We start from the raw sequence: 17055 nt of genomic DNA on the forward strand, positions 1-17055 counted from the left end.
CAGGGTAGGCTGGCAACGGCCACGATTGGTTGGTGCTTTTTACATGCCACAAATATTTTCTAATAATGAATTAGCAACAAAGAACGAGGGAGACAACTCAGAAATAAAATCAGAAAATTCAGTGTGGAGTAAGTCTGATTTTTGGTCAGTATAGTGACAACTCCAGGTATGCCTTGGTAATATTAAACTTCATCAGCAAAGCATAGCCTAACCCAATTTGCTAGAAATAAGGTTAGTGAAAGAATACAGAAAACTTTAGTGAATAAAAACCGAGCATTGGTCGGGAAGGAAATATCTTGGGACACTTGAGGAGACCTATTGAGTCAAGTACATCAACATCAAAATAAAAATTCAAATGGAAATTGTAGTTAAGACACACGTGCCGGTGACACATATAAAAGCACCGCCTGAACGTAGCACATGCCAGTGCCGCCTGACTGGCGTCCGTTTCGGTGGCACGTAAAAGCACCAACCAATCGTGGCCATTTGCCAGCTTCCTCTGGCCCCTGTGCTGGTGGCACGTAAAAAACACCTACTACACTCACGGAGTAGTTGGCGTTAGGAAGGGCATCCAGCTGTAGAAACACTGCCAGATCAGACTGGAGCCTGGTGCAGCCTCCATGGCTTCCAGACCCCGGTCGAACCGTCCAACCCATGCTAGCATGGAAAATGGACGTTAAATGATGATGGTGATGATGATGATTTGCTGTGTGAAAAACTAGTAGCAAAGTAAATTACTGTTATTTCTTGGCTCACTACAACTTGGGCCACTTCACTATTTTTCATGCAGCAGGTGCCTCTAGGTATTTCTTTTCCACTCATTATTCAGTTTTTATTCATCAAAACACACACACACTTATAAATAAATACATGTCACTATGAAAAGTTACTAAATGTGGAAAATGAATGGGAGAAGGAGAGTCTACCAAATATCGAACCAATTGAGGAACCAGCCATCAGAGTTGACAGCAGCATAATAGATAAGACAATTAAGGACGTGAAGATAGGGAAAGCTCCTGGGCAATCAAGTATCACTGCCGAGAGGATTAAAACATCCAGCAGTGTGGGATACAGCCTAGTCACTAGTTAATCAGGTTATTCAGGAAGACACCATCCCCAATGACTGGTGTAGTTGTATTATAGTTAGCTGCTACAAGGGTAAAAGTGATGCCTTAGATAGAAACAACTGCAAAGGTTTCAAACTGTTGGACCAGGTCATGAAAGTTACTGAGAGGGTTATAGCTCAATTGATTAGGAATAAACTAGATGAGATACAGTTTGGTTTTGTACCTGGGAAGAGTGCCACAGATGCCATCTTCCTAGTGAGACAGCTGCAGGAAAAGTACTTGGCCAAAAGTAAGCCATTGTACTTAGCCTTCATCAACTTGGAAAAAGCTTTCAACAGAGTTCCCTGCTCTATTATATGGTGGTCTGAACACTGTAAAGTGATTGGTGTTTTGAAGGGCATCCAACTGTAAAAGCCTTGTCAAAACTGACCTTGCCAGAGCTTGTGCCATGTAAAAAGCACTGAGTCCATTCCGCTGAGGAAGGGCATACAGCTGTAAAAAATCCTGCCAAAACAGTTACAGCAGTCTGGTGCAGGCTTCCATCAAACTGTTCCACCCATGCCAGCATGAAAGACGGATGTTAAATGATGATAATGATGATGGTATGAACAAGACAAAAAGGAAATCTGTGAATATATACTAACCTGTTCCAGTAAATGAGTACATTTAGAAGCTTGGATTCCATATGCATTGTTTACCAAATGTGGAATGTTGTTTTCTTTGCACAGTTTAGCAATCTCTTCTAGTCTACAGATGGACAGGATGATAGAGAGGGAGACAGATATATTGAGAGAGTGAGTGAGTGAGTATGAGAAAGAGGGAGAGAGAGAGAAATGCAGATTAGAATGGACAAATTTTACTCAAGCAATGTCTCTTTTAGAAAGTTAGTTACTTCTTTTTAAGTATTAAATACACAGTATGAGGGGAAGCAGAAAAGGTCCTGACTTTGGGTAAAAGAAAATACAGGATCAGTTAATTATGATTTTATTTCATATATTCCCCTCTCAGATTCACACACTTATTGCAATGGTCCTTCAGTTTTTCAAAGCCCTGTAAAAGAACTCAGAAGGTTGGGCCTCCAACCAGGCCTTTTGTAATACCCTTACAGCCAGGAACTTTTAGCACCTGCCCCTGTATTTATACTGGTGTATGCTCTCAAATACACATGTATGATAGCTTTCCATCTTCCATATTCCATTCCACTGACAAGATATTGGTCAAGCATCAGCTATCATGAACCTGGAGCCACTTGATTCCAAAGTAAATTTCTTCACTACACAACCATGTCATTGAGTTGAATTTTCAAAAAATGTATTTTTTACAAACAGAGAAGAAAGTATACAACATGTTTTTCTTTCAGACATACCTGTATTTTAATTACAGGTTGGTCACTATACTAATGACATACTTGTGAGGTATGAATGCTCTATGACAACATACAGTACTCTTGTTGCATTCTAGTGTGAAGTAATACTACCTCTCATGCAGACCAAATAGAAACAAGAATAACAGTAGCAACATCAATAACTCTTTTAGCTTCAAACTAGCATTATGACCTGGCAATGCCGGGTCATAGTGCTAGTGCATGCATATACAGCTGTGTGTGTGCGCACATACACGTGAGTACTGTCCAAATCTCTGACCAATCACATACAGCTAGCTGGCATTCAATTGGCATATCAAGTTTCGGGCATTTTGATTGGGTTTTGGATAGAAAATTTACAAAAAAGTCACTTCTATTGATTTCTTAATGGCTTTGCGGGGTGACTGGGGAAATGTAAAGATGTGCACAACCACCCTTTGATGGTTTTGAATGACCATAGAAAGTGCAAGCCCTCTAACTGAAAAATTATAGATATGTATAAAGGACACGCACACAGACATTTTGCCGTTTATATATATAGAGATACTGTGTTGCAATGGATAGATCAGAGATCATCATCATCATCGTTTAACGTCCGTTTTAATTATTTTCTGAGATTTTACAAAAACAACAAAAATATTTTTTAATTTTCTTTAGCATGGGTTGGACAGTTCGACCAGGGTCTGGGAAGCCAGGAGGCTGCACCAGGCTCCAGTCTGATCTGACAGTGTTTCTACAGCTGGATGCCCTTCCTAATGCCAACCACTCCATGAGTGTAGTGGATGTTTTTTACGTGCCACCGGCACAGGAGCCAGGGGAGGCTGGCAGCGGCCACGATCGGTTGGTGCTTTTTACGTGCCACCAGCATGGAAGCCAGTCAAGGCGGTGCTGGCATCAAATGCAGAAAAACAGCAACTGTTATATCATTACTATCTCCTCTGTGACTGTTGTCAGAATGAATATGACATAAAGGGACAGGGTAGTCTATAGACGGAAAAGCATATAGACACCACTGTACTGAGTCAGAGTGGTTATCTGAGCATCATAGGTTTGTCCAAATAGGGCTAACTCAAATAACTGGCTATGTGTTTACTTGAATGGGACTGACCATGTGCCAAGCAACAATACCTATTTCTTTACTACCCAGAGAGGACAAACAAGGACAGACAAATCGATTAAGTCGATAATATCAACCCCCAGTGTGTAACTGGTACTTAATTTATCGACCCCGAAAGGATGAAAGGCAAAGTCGACCTCGGCGGAATTTGAACCCAGAACGTAACGGCAGACGAAATACCTATTTCTTTACTACCCACAAGGGGCTAAATACAGAGGGGACAAACAAGGACAGACAAATCGATTAAGTCGATAATATCAACCCCCAGTGTGTAACTGGTACTTAATTTATCGACCCCGAAAGGATGAAAGGCAAAGTCGACCTCGGCGGAATTTGAACCCAGAACGTAACGGCAGACGAAATACCTATTTCTTTACTACCCACAAGGGGCTAAATACAGAGGGGACGAACAAGGACAGACAAATGGATTAAGTCGATTATATCAACCCCCAGTGTGTAACTGGTACTTAATTTATCGACCCCGAAAGGATGAAAGGCAAAGTCGACCTCGGCGGAATTTGAACCCAGAACGTAACGGCAGACGAAATACCTATTTCTTTACTACCCACAAGGGGCTAAATACAGAGGGGACGAACAAGGACAGACAAATGGATTAAGTCGATTATATCAACCCCCAGTGTGTAACTGGTACTTATTTAATCGACCCCGAAAGGATGAAAGGCAAAGTTGATCTCGGCGGAATTTGAACTCAGAACGTAACGGCAGACGAAATACAGCTACGCATTTCGCCCGGCATGCTAACGTTTCTGCCAGCTTGCCGCCTTTAAACAACAATACCATTACCACCAGCAACAACAACAACATCACCACTAATAGCAATAACATCATCATTAACAATAAAATAATAGATTAATAAAGCTTATCTAATAAAAGTGATGTATACTTATCTGGTGCCCGGGGAGCAAAACAGCTGGTTGTGGACATGACACAGGCAATGTTCTCCCTGCCCAGCACATCAATCTGTTCACTTAATTTAGGGACATCAGTTCGTAGTTCATCTCCTTCCAGTACATTCTCTATGATTACAGGCTGGAAACCTGAGCACAGATTGAAACATCTTACATCCAACACTGGTCAGTCACACATGGCAGACAGGCAGAAGGACAATGGTGTTGATAAGAATGATGGTGGTGGTGGTAGTGAGGTGTAATGAAAGTGGTGGTGGTGGGGATGATGATAAGGAATACTCTCTTTTACTCTTTTACTTGTTTCAGTCATTTGACTGCGGCCATGCTGGAGCACGGCATTTAATTGAGCAACTTGACCCCGGGACTTATTCTTTTGTAAGCCTTAGTACTTATTCTATCGGTGTCTTTTGCCGAACCGCTAAGTAACGGGGACATAAACACACCAGCATCGGTTGTCAAGCAATGCTAGGGGGACAAACACAGACACGCATACATATATATATATACATATATACGACGGGCTTCTTTCAGTTTCCGTCTACCAAATCCACTCACAAGGCTTTGGTCGGCCCAAGGCTATAGTAGAAGACACTTGCCCAAGGTGCCACGCAGTGGGATTGAACCCGGAACCATGTGGCTGGTAAACAAGCTACTTACCACACAGCCACTCCTGTGGTGGTGATGATAATAGTAATGGTCATGAATATGGTAATAATGTTGGTAATGATGATGATGATGGTGATGAAAATAGTGATGATGATCATACTGGATAATTTTTCACTGACACTGAAATTGAAGACAGCTGTGTAAAGAAGTGCCGATCTCTAACTGTAGTGAGAACCTGTGATAGAGGTAAACTCAGGTACACACGGGACATGGTAGTGAAGCATGATCTTTGAACTTTGAGTCTCACCAGAAGCAATGACTAGTGACCAAGACCTTTGGTGATGTGCTGTGCTTAAGACCCGTCAAGCCAAGTGAAATCATAGTCATGGTAACTGGCACCTGTGCTGGTGGCACCTTTCGAGCATTGGGCCTCACGGAGGCAATGACTGAGACCTTTGGCATTATGTTGTGCTTGAGAAGAAGACCCATCAAGTCAAGCAAATTCGCAGCCATGGCAGATACTGGTGTCACACAAATGGCATGTAAAAGCACCCATTACACTCTTTTTTTTGTTGTTGTTGTTAAGCAACAAGACGGGTAAGGGTGATTAGGTGATGGTATAGGGCTTAGGGGCGGGAGACCCCAGACCTTAAAAAAAAAAAAAAACTTTGGTCGTCTTGTTGTAGTCGAGGGCTCTTCGTTGACACCCAACACCACTGGGAGGTGGCACTCGAAGTCACTGGAAATGGAGATCTCCAGGTCCAAATTCTTGAATGGCTCCATTACACTCTTGGAGAGGTTGGTGTTAGGAAGGGCATCCAGCTGTAGAAAACCATGCCAAATCATACTGGAGTCTAATGCAGCCTTCCAGCGTGCCAGCCTGGTCAAACTGTCCAACCCATGCTGGCATGGACAACGGACGTTCAATGATGATGATGGTGATGAAAATAGTGATGATGATCATACTGGATAATTTTTCACTGACACTGAAATTGAAGACAGCTGTGTAAAGAAGTGCCGATCTCTAACTGTAGTGAGAACCTGTGATAGAGGTAAACTCAGGTACACACGGGACATGGTAGTGAAGCATGATCTTTGAACTTTGAGTCTCACCAGAAGCAATGACTAGTGACCAAGACCTTTGGTGATGTGCTGTGCTTAAGACCCGTCAAGCCAAGTGAAATCATAGTCATGGTAACTGGCACCTGTGCTGGTGGCACCTTTCGAGCATTGGGCCTCACGGAGGCAATGACTGAGACCTTTGGCATTATGTTGTGCTTGAGAAGAAGACCCATCAAGTCAAGCAAATTCGCAGCCATGGCAGATACTGGTGTCACACAAATGGCATGTAAAAGCACCCATTACACTCTCTTTTTGTTGTTGTTGTTAAGCAACAAGACGGGTAAGGGTGATTAGGTGATGGTATAGGGCTTAGGGGCGGGAGACCCCAGACCTTAAAAAAAAAAAAAACTTTGGTCGTCTTGTTGTAGTCGAGGGCTCTTCGTTGACACCCAACACCACTGGGAGGTGGCACTCGAAGTCACTGGAAATGGAGATCTCCAGGTCCAAATTCTTGAATGGCTCCATTACACTCTTGGAGAGGTTGGTGTTAGGAAGGGCATCCAGCTGTAGAAAACCATGCCAAATCATACTGGAGTCTAATGCAGCCTTCCAGCGTGCCAGCCTGGTCAAACTGTCCAACCCATGCTGGCATGGACAACGGACGTTCAATGATGATGATGGTGATGATGACATACTAGAGCAATAATTAATTAACGATAATAATGGAAATAAATGTGATATAATGATAACTTTGGAGGAAAGCTGGGCAGTGGTAGGTTGGCAAGATATGACATGTATTAAACACGATACAATGGATATAGTTGATTGATGCGGTGAATTTCTAGCAGATATTGTGAAGTAACCATATCAAAACATACTGCTAGCAGTAATAGTTACTTGCATTCACCAGTCATGTTCGCCTCCACTCCTGGAGGCAAACAATGCCAGTGCTGCCTAACTGGCACCCCGTGCCAGTGGCACATAAAAGGCACCATCTGAACATGGTCGATGCCAGCCCCCACCACCCCAACTGGCTCCTGTGCTGATGGCACGTAAAAGGAGCCACCCGAACATGGACAGTGCCAGTGCCGCATGACTGGCTTCTGTGCTGGTGGCATGTAAAAAGCACCCACTACACTCTGGGAATGCATGGTATTAGGAAGGGAAGATAGAGGTTGTCAAAAGAACATGTGGAAACAAATAAGTACAACCCATGCTAGCATGGAAAACGGACGTTAAACGATGATGATGATGAAATGGTGAGGTTAGATTAAGCAATGCAGATATGGTAGAGTGAAACATATGTAGTACTATAGTGAGTTAATTGAAATTAATCTATCTGTATGTTTGAAATAAAAAAAAAAAATGCGAAACAAACAAGGGAGATAACTCCAACAAGATCATTCAATTGAAATTTTAATATAGAAAATGTGATATGAGAGTGGATCTGGTCTTTAAAGTTGAATGGTGAAAGCAACTGAGAACCATAAGCATCATTCTGTAATATGCAAGCAAAGCCACTTCCCTGGAATGGATATATGTAATTAGAATAAACAGTATATATTGTGTGAATGGTTGAGAAATGAGAACAGACCTGCAGTAACAATGGACTTGAAACAAGATTTCTGATCAATACGGGGCCACAGGACATATTTTGCTTGAGGACGATGTTGTTTAATGGTCAGCATACACAAAACTAGGGCCATACCTGTGGCTACAGGAACGACAAAACAATTCTTCACAGAATGCACACCTGAAAAAAAAAATTCAGCTTGCTAAACTACACAGCATTTTGTAAGAGAAGGGAGAACATGGTTGTTGTAATAGGCCAAGATGACCATATTAAATTCATTTGTTCATTTTACTTCCGTTTTTCCATGCTATCATGGGTTGGAGAGGTATTTGAGACAGGATTTTATGGCAGGATGTTCTTCCTGTCACCAACTCTCACCTAAGCAAATTCTTATTATACAGATCTTCAAAAGTGCAAAGCGACCAATCATAATGTCAACATATCACTGCCTTGCTCAGGCAAGTTTCCATCTTCTAAATTCACTTACAAGGCATTGGTTAGCCTTGGGCTATATTAGAAAACAATTGCCATGATTGTGCTGATTTCCCGCGTCGCCTTACTAGCACTTGTGCTGGTGGCACAGGAAACATTCGAGCGAAGACGTCGCCACCTGGCTCCTGCGCAGGTGGCACGTAAAAAGCACCATTTGGATGTGGCCATTGCCAGTACCACCAAACTGGCCCTCATGCCGGTGGCAAGTAAAAGCACCCACTACACTCTCGGAGTGGTTGGCGTTAGGAAGGGCATCCAGCTGTAGAAACTCTGCCAGACCAGATTGGAGTCTGGTTTGCCAGACCTCAGTCAAATCGTCCAACCCATGCTAGCGTGGAAAGTGGACGTTAAATGATGATGATGATGATTATCCAGAATTACAAAACAGGTCATATAGTTCACATCAATCAAAAGTAATCATTTGTTTTATGAAGTTCACAAGACTTTTAACTGACTGGAATGAAACATGGAGGTAAATAAAAAGGAGTAACAGCAATCACTTGGTAGATATTACTCAGTTTTTCTGCAGACATCAATCTACAGGTGTTTAAAATAAACATCATTTGCATCAGTCTCACCAATTTCATTAATACCTTTTATCTCTTCCTTTTTTAAGTCATTTGACTGCGGCCATGCTGGGGTACCACCTTGAAAGGTTTTAGTGGAACAAATCGACCTCCAATGGTTCTCTTTTGCTAAACTGCTAAGTTATGGGGACATAAACACACCAACACTGGTTGCCAAGCAGTGATGGGGGACAAACACAAATGCACACACATACAGATCCTACATAGTATATTATATATTTAACTAGAATGATAAGATCTAACTAGCTATGATTATAAGTTCTCTCTCTGATGGTACTATTTAATACTTATTGATTTAAATTATTTGATTTATTTCTATTGGACCATATTATTAATAAATTAAATTTTGCTCTATTTTTATCTCCATTTCTTAGTCTATTTTTTAACCCATATATAAATATTAGTTAGTTAAATCTCTTAATTCTTTTACACTAAAAATTAATTCTGCTAATCCCAGACCTATCGTAGTGTATTGTGATGTGATATAATATAATATAAAATAATATGATAAAATATAGTGTAGTGTATTATAGTATAGAATAATAATATATTGTTTGATTTCATTTAAAAACAACCCCATTTTTCTTTCCTTTCTAATGACCTCTCTTTGTAACCTGACAATCTATTAATAGTAACATTTATAAATAAAGAAATAAATTGTTGACCTCAGTTCGAATTTTGCACTAAACAAGCTTAGATTTTCTGTTAGTATCAACTTGTGCCCATCCCCTTAGCTTCCCCTTTCCTTTCTCTTTGATAGCTTAAATAGCAGTAACTGATTAAATTTCTACTTCCTTCCTCCTCTTTCTGTGATTCTTGTAAAATTCATTAACAACCTGAACCGCTACAATATAAGACTGTCATTTTGCTTCTCATTCGGATTCCCTGATATTTTTCGCATGATTGTACCCTAAATCTCTTCACAAAACTGGATTATGAACTATAAGACATGCACATATTCTGTAAGTTCAAGACTTTTCATCGGATCTCCAAGAATTGAACTTATCTGCGATTCTTGTAAATTTCAATAACAATCTGTTCCTCTACACGATATGACAGTCACTTTGCTTTTACTCAGACTTTCCTCTACATGATATGGCAGTCACTTTGCCTCTTACTCGGATTTTCAGAAATTTTGCATGACTGTATCCGAAAATTTCTTCACACAACTTGATTAAAAATTCAATATGAGCTATATGTAGACATGCACAAATTCTGTAAGTTTAAAACCTTTCATCGGATCTCCATGAATCGAACTTTCTTCAATGCAGTTAATCTTACAACCTCTTTTGTATCTACCCCTTTTGATGTTTGGGAATTCTCTGATGTTTTTTCGGCTGACGAGTACGAGCCATCTGTATTCACTGTATTTTTTGTAGCTTATTAAAGATGTCCTCGTACGAAACGATCGTACCGAGATTTTAATCCATTCTTGTTGCTTTTTTCCTATTTATATATATATATATATATATATATATGTGTGTGTGCTAGTGGGGGCGCTAAGAGCACCATTCGAGCATGATCATTGTCAGAGCAGCTAGCTGGCTGCTGTGCCAGTAGCATGTAAAAGGAACCATTCAAGCGTGATCATTACCAGTGTTGCCTTACTGGTACTTGTGCCTGTGGCATGTGAAAAGACATTCGAGTGAGGTCGTTGCCAGTACCATCTGACTGGCTCCCATGTCAGTGGCATGTAAAAGCACCCACTACACTCTCGAGTGGTTGGCGTTAGGAAGGGCATCCATCTGGTTTGCCAGTCCTCAGTCAAATCGTCCAACCCATGCTAGAATAGAAAGTGGACGTTAAACGATGATGATGATATATATATATATTATATATATATCATCATCATCATCATTTAACGTCCATTTTCCATGCTAGCATGAGTTGGACGGTTCGATTGGGGTGTGGGAAGCCAGGAGGCTGCACCAGGCTCCAGTCTGATCTGGCTGTGTTTCTACAGCTGGATGCCCTTCCTAACGCCAACCACTCCAAGAGTGTAGTGAGTGCTTTTTACGTGCCAGGCCAGGCTGGCAACAGCCACGATTGGTTGGTTCTTTTTACGTGCCACCAGCATGGAGGCCAGTCGAGGCAGCGCTGGCAACGGCCACGTTCGGATACCGGCACTGGTATCACAACTACAATTTCCATTGATTTTTGATTGATTTCGATTGCCTCAACAGGTCTCTGCAAGCAGAGTTTTGTGTCCCAAGGAGGAAAGGTATGCATAAGTGGACTGGATACACACACACATACACACAACAGGTGTCTTTCAGCTTGTTTACTGAATCCAATCACAAGGTTTTGCTTGTCCTGGGCCTATAGTAGAAGACACTTGCCCAAGGTGCCACATGGTGGGACTGAACCTGGAACCACGTGGTTGGAAGCAAGCTTCTTATCTCACAGCCACACCTAAATTTCATCAGTCTAGAAGGCTTTGGAAATATCACAGGTACTATACATTTTTCTGTGACCAACATAAAAAAAGAATCTTCCCTTGTTGTCAGGACAGTAGGACCAAATGCAGTACTTTATCAACAAATTATTTTTGACAGAATGATGAATATCTAGATAAAAGGTGGAGAGGAGTCTCCATGAACAAACATTTACCACTTAGTTTGATAACATCACGGGCCAAACAGTTTGTTATTTTCATTAGAACACTGGAACCTGCTGCCTTTGGCTGGATTGCAGTGATATCTCCTGATCGACCAATTCCATGACCCAATCTTAAAAAGAAGACAGAAAAATTTTAAACTGTAAAACATGAAATAATAAAATACATAAATATCCTAAAGACTTTCAAATTTTTGCAAAGTAAATATGAAGAATGGAATAATGGTGAGTTTCAATGCTGTGTTGGACTCAGCACCGTCAACTTCAGTATTAGGTTGGTACTTTATTTTACCAACCCCAGGAGACTGGAAACTGACCTTGGAAAGAATTGAACTCAAGATGTAAAGAAGAGGAACAAATATCACTAAATATCTAAAACTTATTTAAAACATCATTGTATTGTTGTTTAATTCCAAGTCAGACCTGACTGAGTATAACTGCAATAAAGCTATCATCATTTCTGTGTTATTTTCAGGTGTAATGTATCTAGGAATGTCATCCAACACCTTAGTCATTGTGCTGTGAGTGAAAAGAGACAAATATCTTTATTTAACTCAGTTTACTTGACTGACAAATAACTTCTACAAATGAGTTGTTAGTAAAAGATAGTTCAATAATATATGCATATAATTGCTCTGGCAATGTGCAAGTAAATGTTTGACCCTACAATCATCTTCACTTATGTTATTTAGGCAAAAATTAGTATATACTTCATACAGAATGCTAGTAATGTGGTTAAGAAGTTAGCCATGTGATATACATAATTCCAAGTAGAGCAATATTTATGAGTAGAGCAGTGAAAAAGAGGTTTTAGATGTGTGCTAGGTTGGAAAACAAGGCTGCTTATCTGAACATCTGGTTTCTACTCTGTGTGGCGAGGTATTAAAATATGACGTAGGGGATCTGAATGAGTGAGTTTATATAGGGTGGGGTGGGTGTTGGGAGAAGCAAGTGGTTAATGAAGCTAAGAGAGAGGAAGAGAAAGAGACCAAACGATGATGATGATGATGAAACTGAGTAGAAGCCCATGTGCATGGGTGTGCATATATATATTGGTTCACCAGCCCTCAGTCAAAATCGTCCAACCCATGCTAGCATGGAAAGCGGACGTTAAACGATGATGATGATATATATATATATATATATATATATATATATATATTTATTTATATTTATATATATATATATTATATATATATATATATATATATATATATATATATAGGCGCAGGAGTGGCTGTGTGGTAAGTAGCTTGCTAAACAACCACATGGTTCCGGGTTCAGTCCCACTGCGTGGCATCTTGGGCAAGTGTCTTCTGATATAGCCCCGGGCCGACCAATGCCTTGTGAGTGGATTTGGTAGACGGAAACTGAAAAGAAGCCCGTCGTATATATGTATATATATATATATATGTATGTGTGTGTTTGTGTGTCTGTGTTTGTCCCCCTAGCATTGCTTGACAACCGATGCTGGTGTGTTTACATCCCCGTCACTTAGCGGTTCGGCAAAAGAGACCGATAGAATAAGTACTGGGCTTACAAAGAATAAGTCCCGGGGTCGATTTGCTCGACTAAAAGGTGGTGCTCCAGCATGGCCGCAGTCAAATGACTGAAACAAGTAAAAGAGTAAGAGTATATATATATATATATATACACAATACACACTGGTATTGGCCACAACTACAATTTCCATTTTGATTTCCATTTGATTGAGATTGTGATTTTGATTTTACTTGACTCAATAGGTCTCCTCAAGCATGGCAAGTCGCCCAATGATTCAAAGGTACTTTTTAAATGGGCTGGTTATGTGCCACTTGTATAGGCTATGGCTGTGACAGCGTATCTCCAGAGGACTCAGTCTCTTGTCATTGCCTCTGTGAGGCCCAATGTTCGAAGGTTGTGCTTCACCACCTCATCCCATGTCTTCCTGGGTCCCCCTCTTTCACAGGTTCCTTCCACTGTTTCGAAGTAACACTTCTTCACATAGCTCTCCTCATCCATACACAGCACATGACCATACCATTGCAGTCATCTCTCTTGCACACCTCATCTGATACTTTTATGTCCAACATTTCTCTCAGGGTGCTTACACTCTGTCACGCGTGCACACTGACATTACACATACTGCAGATCATACTAGCTTCATTTCTTTCAAGCCTATGTATGTCCTTAATAATCATAGCCCATGTTTCACTGCTGTGAAGCATGGCAGTTAACATACTTGCATCAGACAGTCTACCTTTCACTCTGAGTGAGGCTTTTTGTCACCAGCAGAGGTAGGAGCTTTCTGAACTTTGCCCAGGCTATTCTTATTCTAGTGGAAATGCTTTCAGGGCATCCACCCCCACTACAGACTTGGTCACCGAAGTAGTGGAAGCTATCAACTACTTCTAGCTTCTTCCCCTGGCATGTGATGGAATCTGTTGTTTGAACATCTTCGGTGTCTATTTCTCCTGTGCATCTGTTGTACAAAAAACTATCATCCGGGTTAACCCTCCTTTGATGTTGCTGCACCACTTATGCATCCATAGCTTACACTGGGTACATGTTATGGAGTTTCTACTTACACCTTTTCTACAGATTGAGCAGGGCCATCTACCTGAAGGGGTGTGTGATATGTTCGCCTTCCTACTTACTAGGACTTTGGCAACATTGACTCTAAGGCTCTTTGATTCTAAACCTTGCTTCCACACCTGAAATTTCTTCTCTAGTTCTGGTAATCATTCAGTTATGAGATCAAGGTCATCAGCATAGAGGAGCTCCCAGGGGTAGCTTGTCTTGAATTCCTCTGTTATTGCTTGGAGGACTATGATGAGTAAGAGGGGGCTGAGGATTGGTGAACCCCCACTTCTACCAGGAATTCTTCAGAATACTCATTGCCAACCCTTTCCTTACTGACAGCATCCCTGTACAGCTCTTACTAAACACTTGTCTAGCCCTAGTTTCCACATCGCCCACCAAAGAAGGGACCGGGGGACGCTGTCAAAGGCTTTCTCCAAGTCAACAAAAACCAAGTATAGGGGTTTATCTTTGGCTAGGTATTTCTCCTGCAGTTGCCTTACCAGAAATATAACATCAGTGGAGCTTCTACCTGGCACAAAACCGAACTGCATCTAGGCTGACTCTCTCCCTAATTAGTTGGGCTATGACCCTCTCCATGACTTTCATCTCTCTCTATATATATATTTCTACACAAACATAGGCTTCTACAAAGTATGTTAGCTACATGATGTGGCCCAGCTGGAATTATATGGGCAGTTGGTAAACCCAGTAGGCCTACAAAGTCTATTGGGCTAAACATCTAAAAGGATGTTTAACATTAAAGAGGTGTTAAAGTCACTGCACTAACCTCACTAGTAAGGGTCAAGGGTACACTATAGACAACAATAAGGGACAAAGCTGTATTTAACACCAGTGCCGCCTTGACTGGCTTCTGTTCCGGTGGCACATAAAATGCACCAATCCGATCGTGGCCATTGCCAGCCTCGCCTGGCACCTGTACAGGTGGCACGTAAAAAGCACCCACTACACTCACGGAGTGGTTGGCGTTAGGAAGGGCATCCAGTTGTAGAAACACTGCCAGATCAGACTGGAACCTGGTGCAGCTGGCTTCCCAGACCCCGGTCGAACCGTCCAACCCATGCTAGCATGGAAAACGGACGTTAAACGATGATGATGATGAAAAGTCATAGGTACAACATACATAACAAGAATAATAAAAAAATCCCCTGAAATAAAAAAAAAATATGTATTACCTATAGTGTCGCTTAGCAACCAGTTGTGATGCTAACCTGGCTTCACGCTCTCCAACACCACAGTTGCCCAAGAAGTTGTTGCTGTCCATCACAGCCAGTTCATGTAACACAAGTTCTATGGTGAGATCATCCCAGCCTTCTTGGGGAAGTTTCCGCTGAAAGCATAGATTGATAGAGATAATGTGTATCAAGTGACTATCAATATATATTGTTGGTTCTTGGGTATCTTTAGCAAGATTCATTCTATTGCAAGATTTTGTTTGTTCCTTCTCGAGCCATGCCTGGCCCATAAGGGCCGGTTTCCCGGTTTCTTTGGCGTATAAGTTCTCCACCTGGACGGGACGCCGGTCCATCACAGGTGAGCTGCAAGATGCTGGAGGAAAGAGTGAGAGAAAGTTGTGGCAAAAGAGTCAGCAGAAGTTTCGCCATTACCTTCTGCCGGAGCCGTGTGGAGCTTAGGTGTTTTGCTCATAAACACACACATCGCCTGGTCTGAGATTTGAACATGCGATCCCTTGACCGCTACTGTAACCACTAGGCCATGTGCCTCCACACATTGTATTGCAAGCATTTAAATCATATACAGCTCCCCTATCGCAGTCCTTTCTCACTCACAATTAACCTGCAGAAGATTAATCATGAAATGAATTAATCTTATCAGTCATGGTAGATAGTGATTTGTTTTCTATAGTAACAAGTCGTGTTCAGAAAAACGGTGATTTAAGGAGTGTTTAACCATAACAACAGTTATGTCCCTTAGATCTTTTTTTCCGTCACCACATCAACTTTGCCGACGATGAAATTCTTTTTTAAAATGATTTAAAGGTTAACTGGAACTTTCTTTATCATACCAGGACATAGTAATATAAATTTCGGATACATACTACTTTTCACACCCTGTTCAAATGATGCTAAAATAATCACGGTCTGTAACAAAGGCCTACAACTTCTTGTGGTTTTTAGACGAAAGTAAAACAAGAGTCACAACAGGAATATCAATAAATCTCTCTCTCTATAAAGCTGAAGTTGTCTGTGTATGGCAGGTTTGGTAGCCTTCAACTAACTTTATCTCCTCCGAGACCCTGCGGCACAAGTTGACCAAAGTTGAGAGTATGATAGAAGAAGGCTTGCTCTTCCTTCCATAGAAGATAAAATTCAAATCGGACCATGTTAACACCAAAAATTATTTACATCAAAAAGGTGCTTTTTTTCTAAAGAAATCCCTATTTTTCACGATTATTTGACTGCTGTGCAGCCATTTTTCGGTGTATTTGAACCAGAAAAATGTTCACTTAAAGAGAATAACAAGCTACAAAATGCAAAACTTTTACTTTTCAAAAATTCCAATTCTAAAGGGTTGAAACAAATCCGAGCAACACCGGGTGATACTGCTTGTATATAATAAATTTAAAATCAGTTCAGGAAAACGGTGATCTACAAATACAGTATAACTGATCAACGAGTGGAGAGATAAGAGGCATTATGCTATTTAATGGACAAAGAAGACAGTTTCTGTTTTGAAGTGAAATGCTGTGACTAAAAAAGCAGATAGTAATTATAACACTTACATGCTGCAAGAGTTCCTTCAGTTTTGCTTCATGACCCTGCCGAGCCTGGTTCCCTTGCTGGATGTAGCCCACAGATACAAGCTGCTCACACAGAGCCGACACACTGGAATTCATTTCTGCTCACAACTAAAAACAAGTAATTAAAAAGCAATGAAAGCCAAGACTAGAGTGGTGAAGTAAAACAAATCTTAAAATATTCATTTAACACGAGAAAGAGGAAAATTTAACCTATTTCCTGTGACAAAGTATACTGCTCAAAATGTCAGAATTTACCTCTTCCACACAATAAACCAATACGTTCTACATTTGAACTATTTGTG

At 41.0% G+C, this 17055-nt stretch overlaps 1 protein-coding gene and 1 long non-coding RNA gene across 5 annotated transcripts in view; both read right to left on the minus strand.

Moving 5' to 3' along the window:
• The window catches only part of LOC115229226 (O-phosphoseryl-tRNA(Sec) selenium transferase-like), a 30764-nt gene that overhangs the window by 10650 nt on the left and 3059 nt on the right, over window positions 1-17055 (minus strand). For all 4 annotated transcript variants that reach the window (XM_036500647.1, XM_029799624.2, XM_029799617.2 and 1 more), the window contains exons 2-7: window positions 16736-16861; window positions 15168-15322; window positions 11407-11525; window positions 7739-7897; window positions 4452-4605; window positions 1712-1814 (exon numbers count right to left, since the gene is read on the minus strand). In XM_036500647.1, the coding sequence (XP_036356540.1) occupies window positions 1712-1814; window positions 4452-4605; window positions 7739-7897; window positions 11407-11525; window positions 15168-15322; window positions 16736-16849 (804 nt within the window). In that variant the 5' untranslated portion in view covers window positions 16850-16861. The remainder of the gene's footprint in view (window positions 1-1711; window positions 1815-4451; window positions 4606-7738; window positions 7898-11406; window positions 11526-15167; window positions 15323-16735; window positions 16862-17055) is intronic.
• LOC118762165 lies at window positions 1826-4179 on the minus strand. The gene is made up of 3 exons (XR_004997942.1): window positions 4098-4179; window positions 3423-3558; window positions 1826-2192 (listed from the first exon to the last, which is right to left on the minus strand). It is a non-coding gene; the product is annotated as an uncharacterized LOC118762165 (long non-coding RNA).

This window comes from Octopus sinensis, linkage group LG2, assembly GCF_006345805.1.
Source record: "Octopus sinensis linkage group LG2, ASM634580v1, whole genome shotgun sequence".
NCBI classification, from domain to species: domain Eukaryota; kingdom Metazoa; phylum Mollusca; class Cephalopoda; order Octopoda; family Octopodidae; genus Octopus; species Octopus sinensis.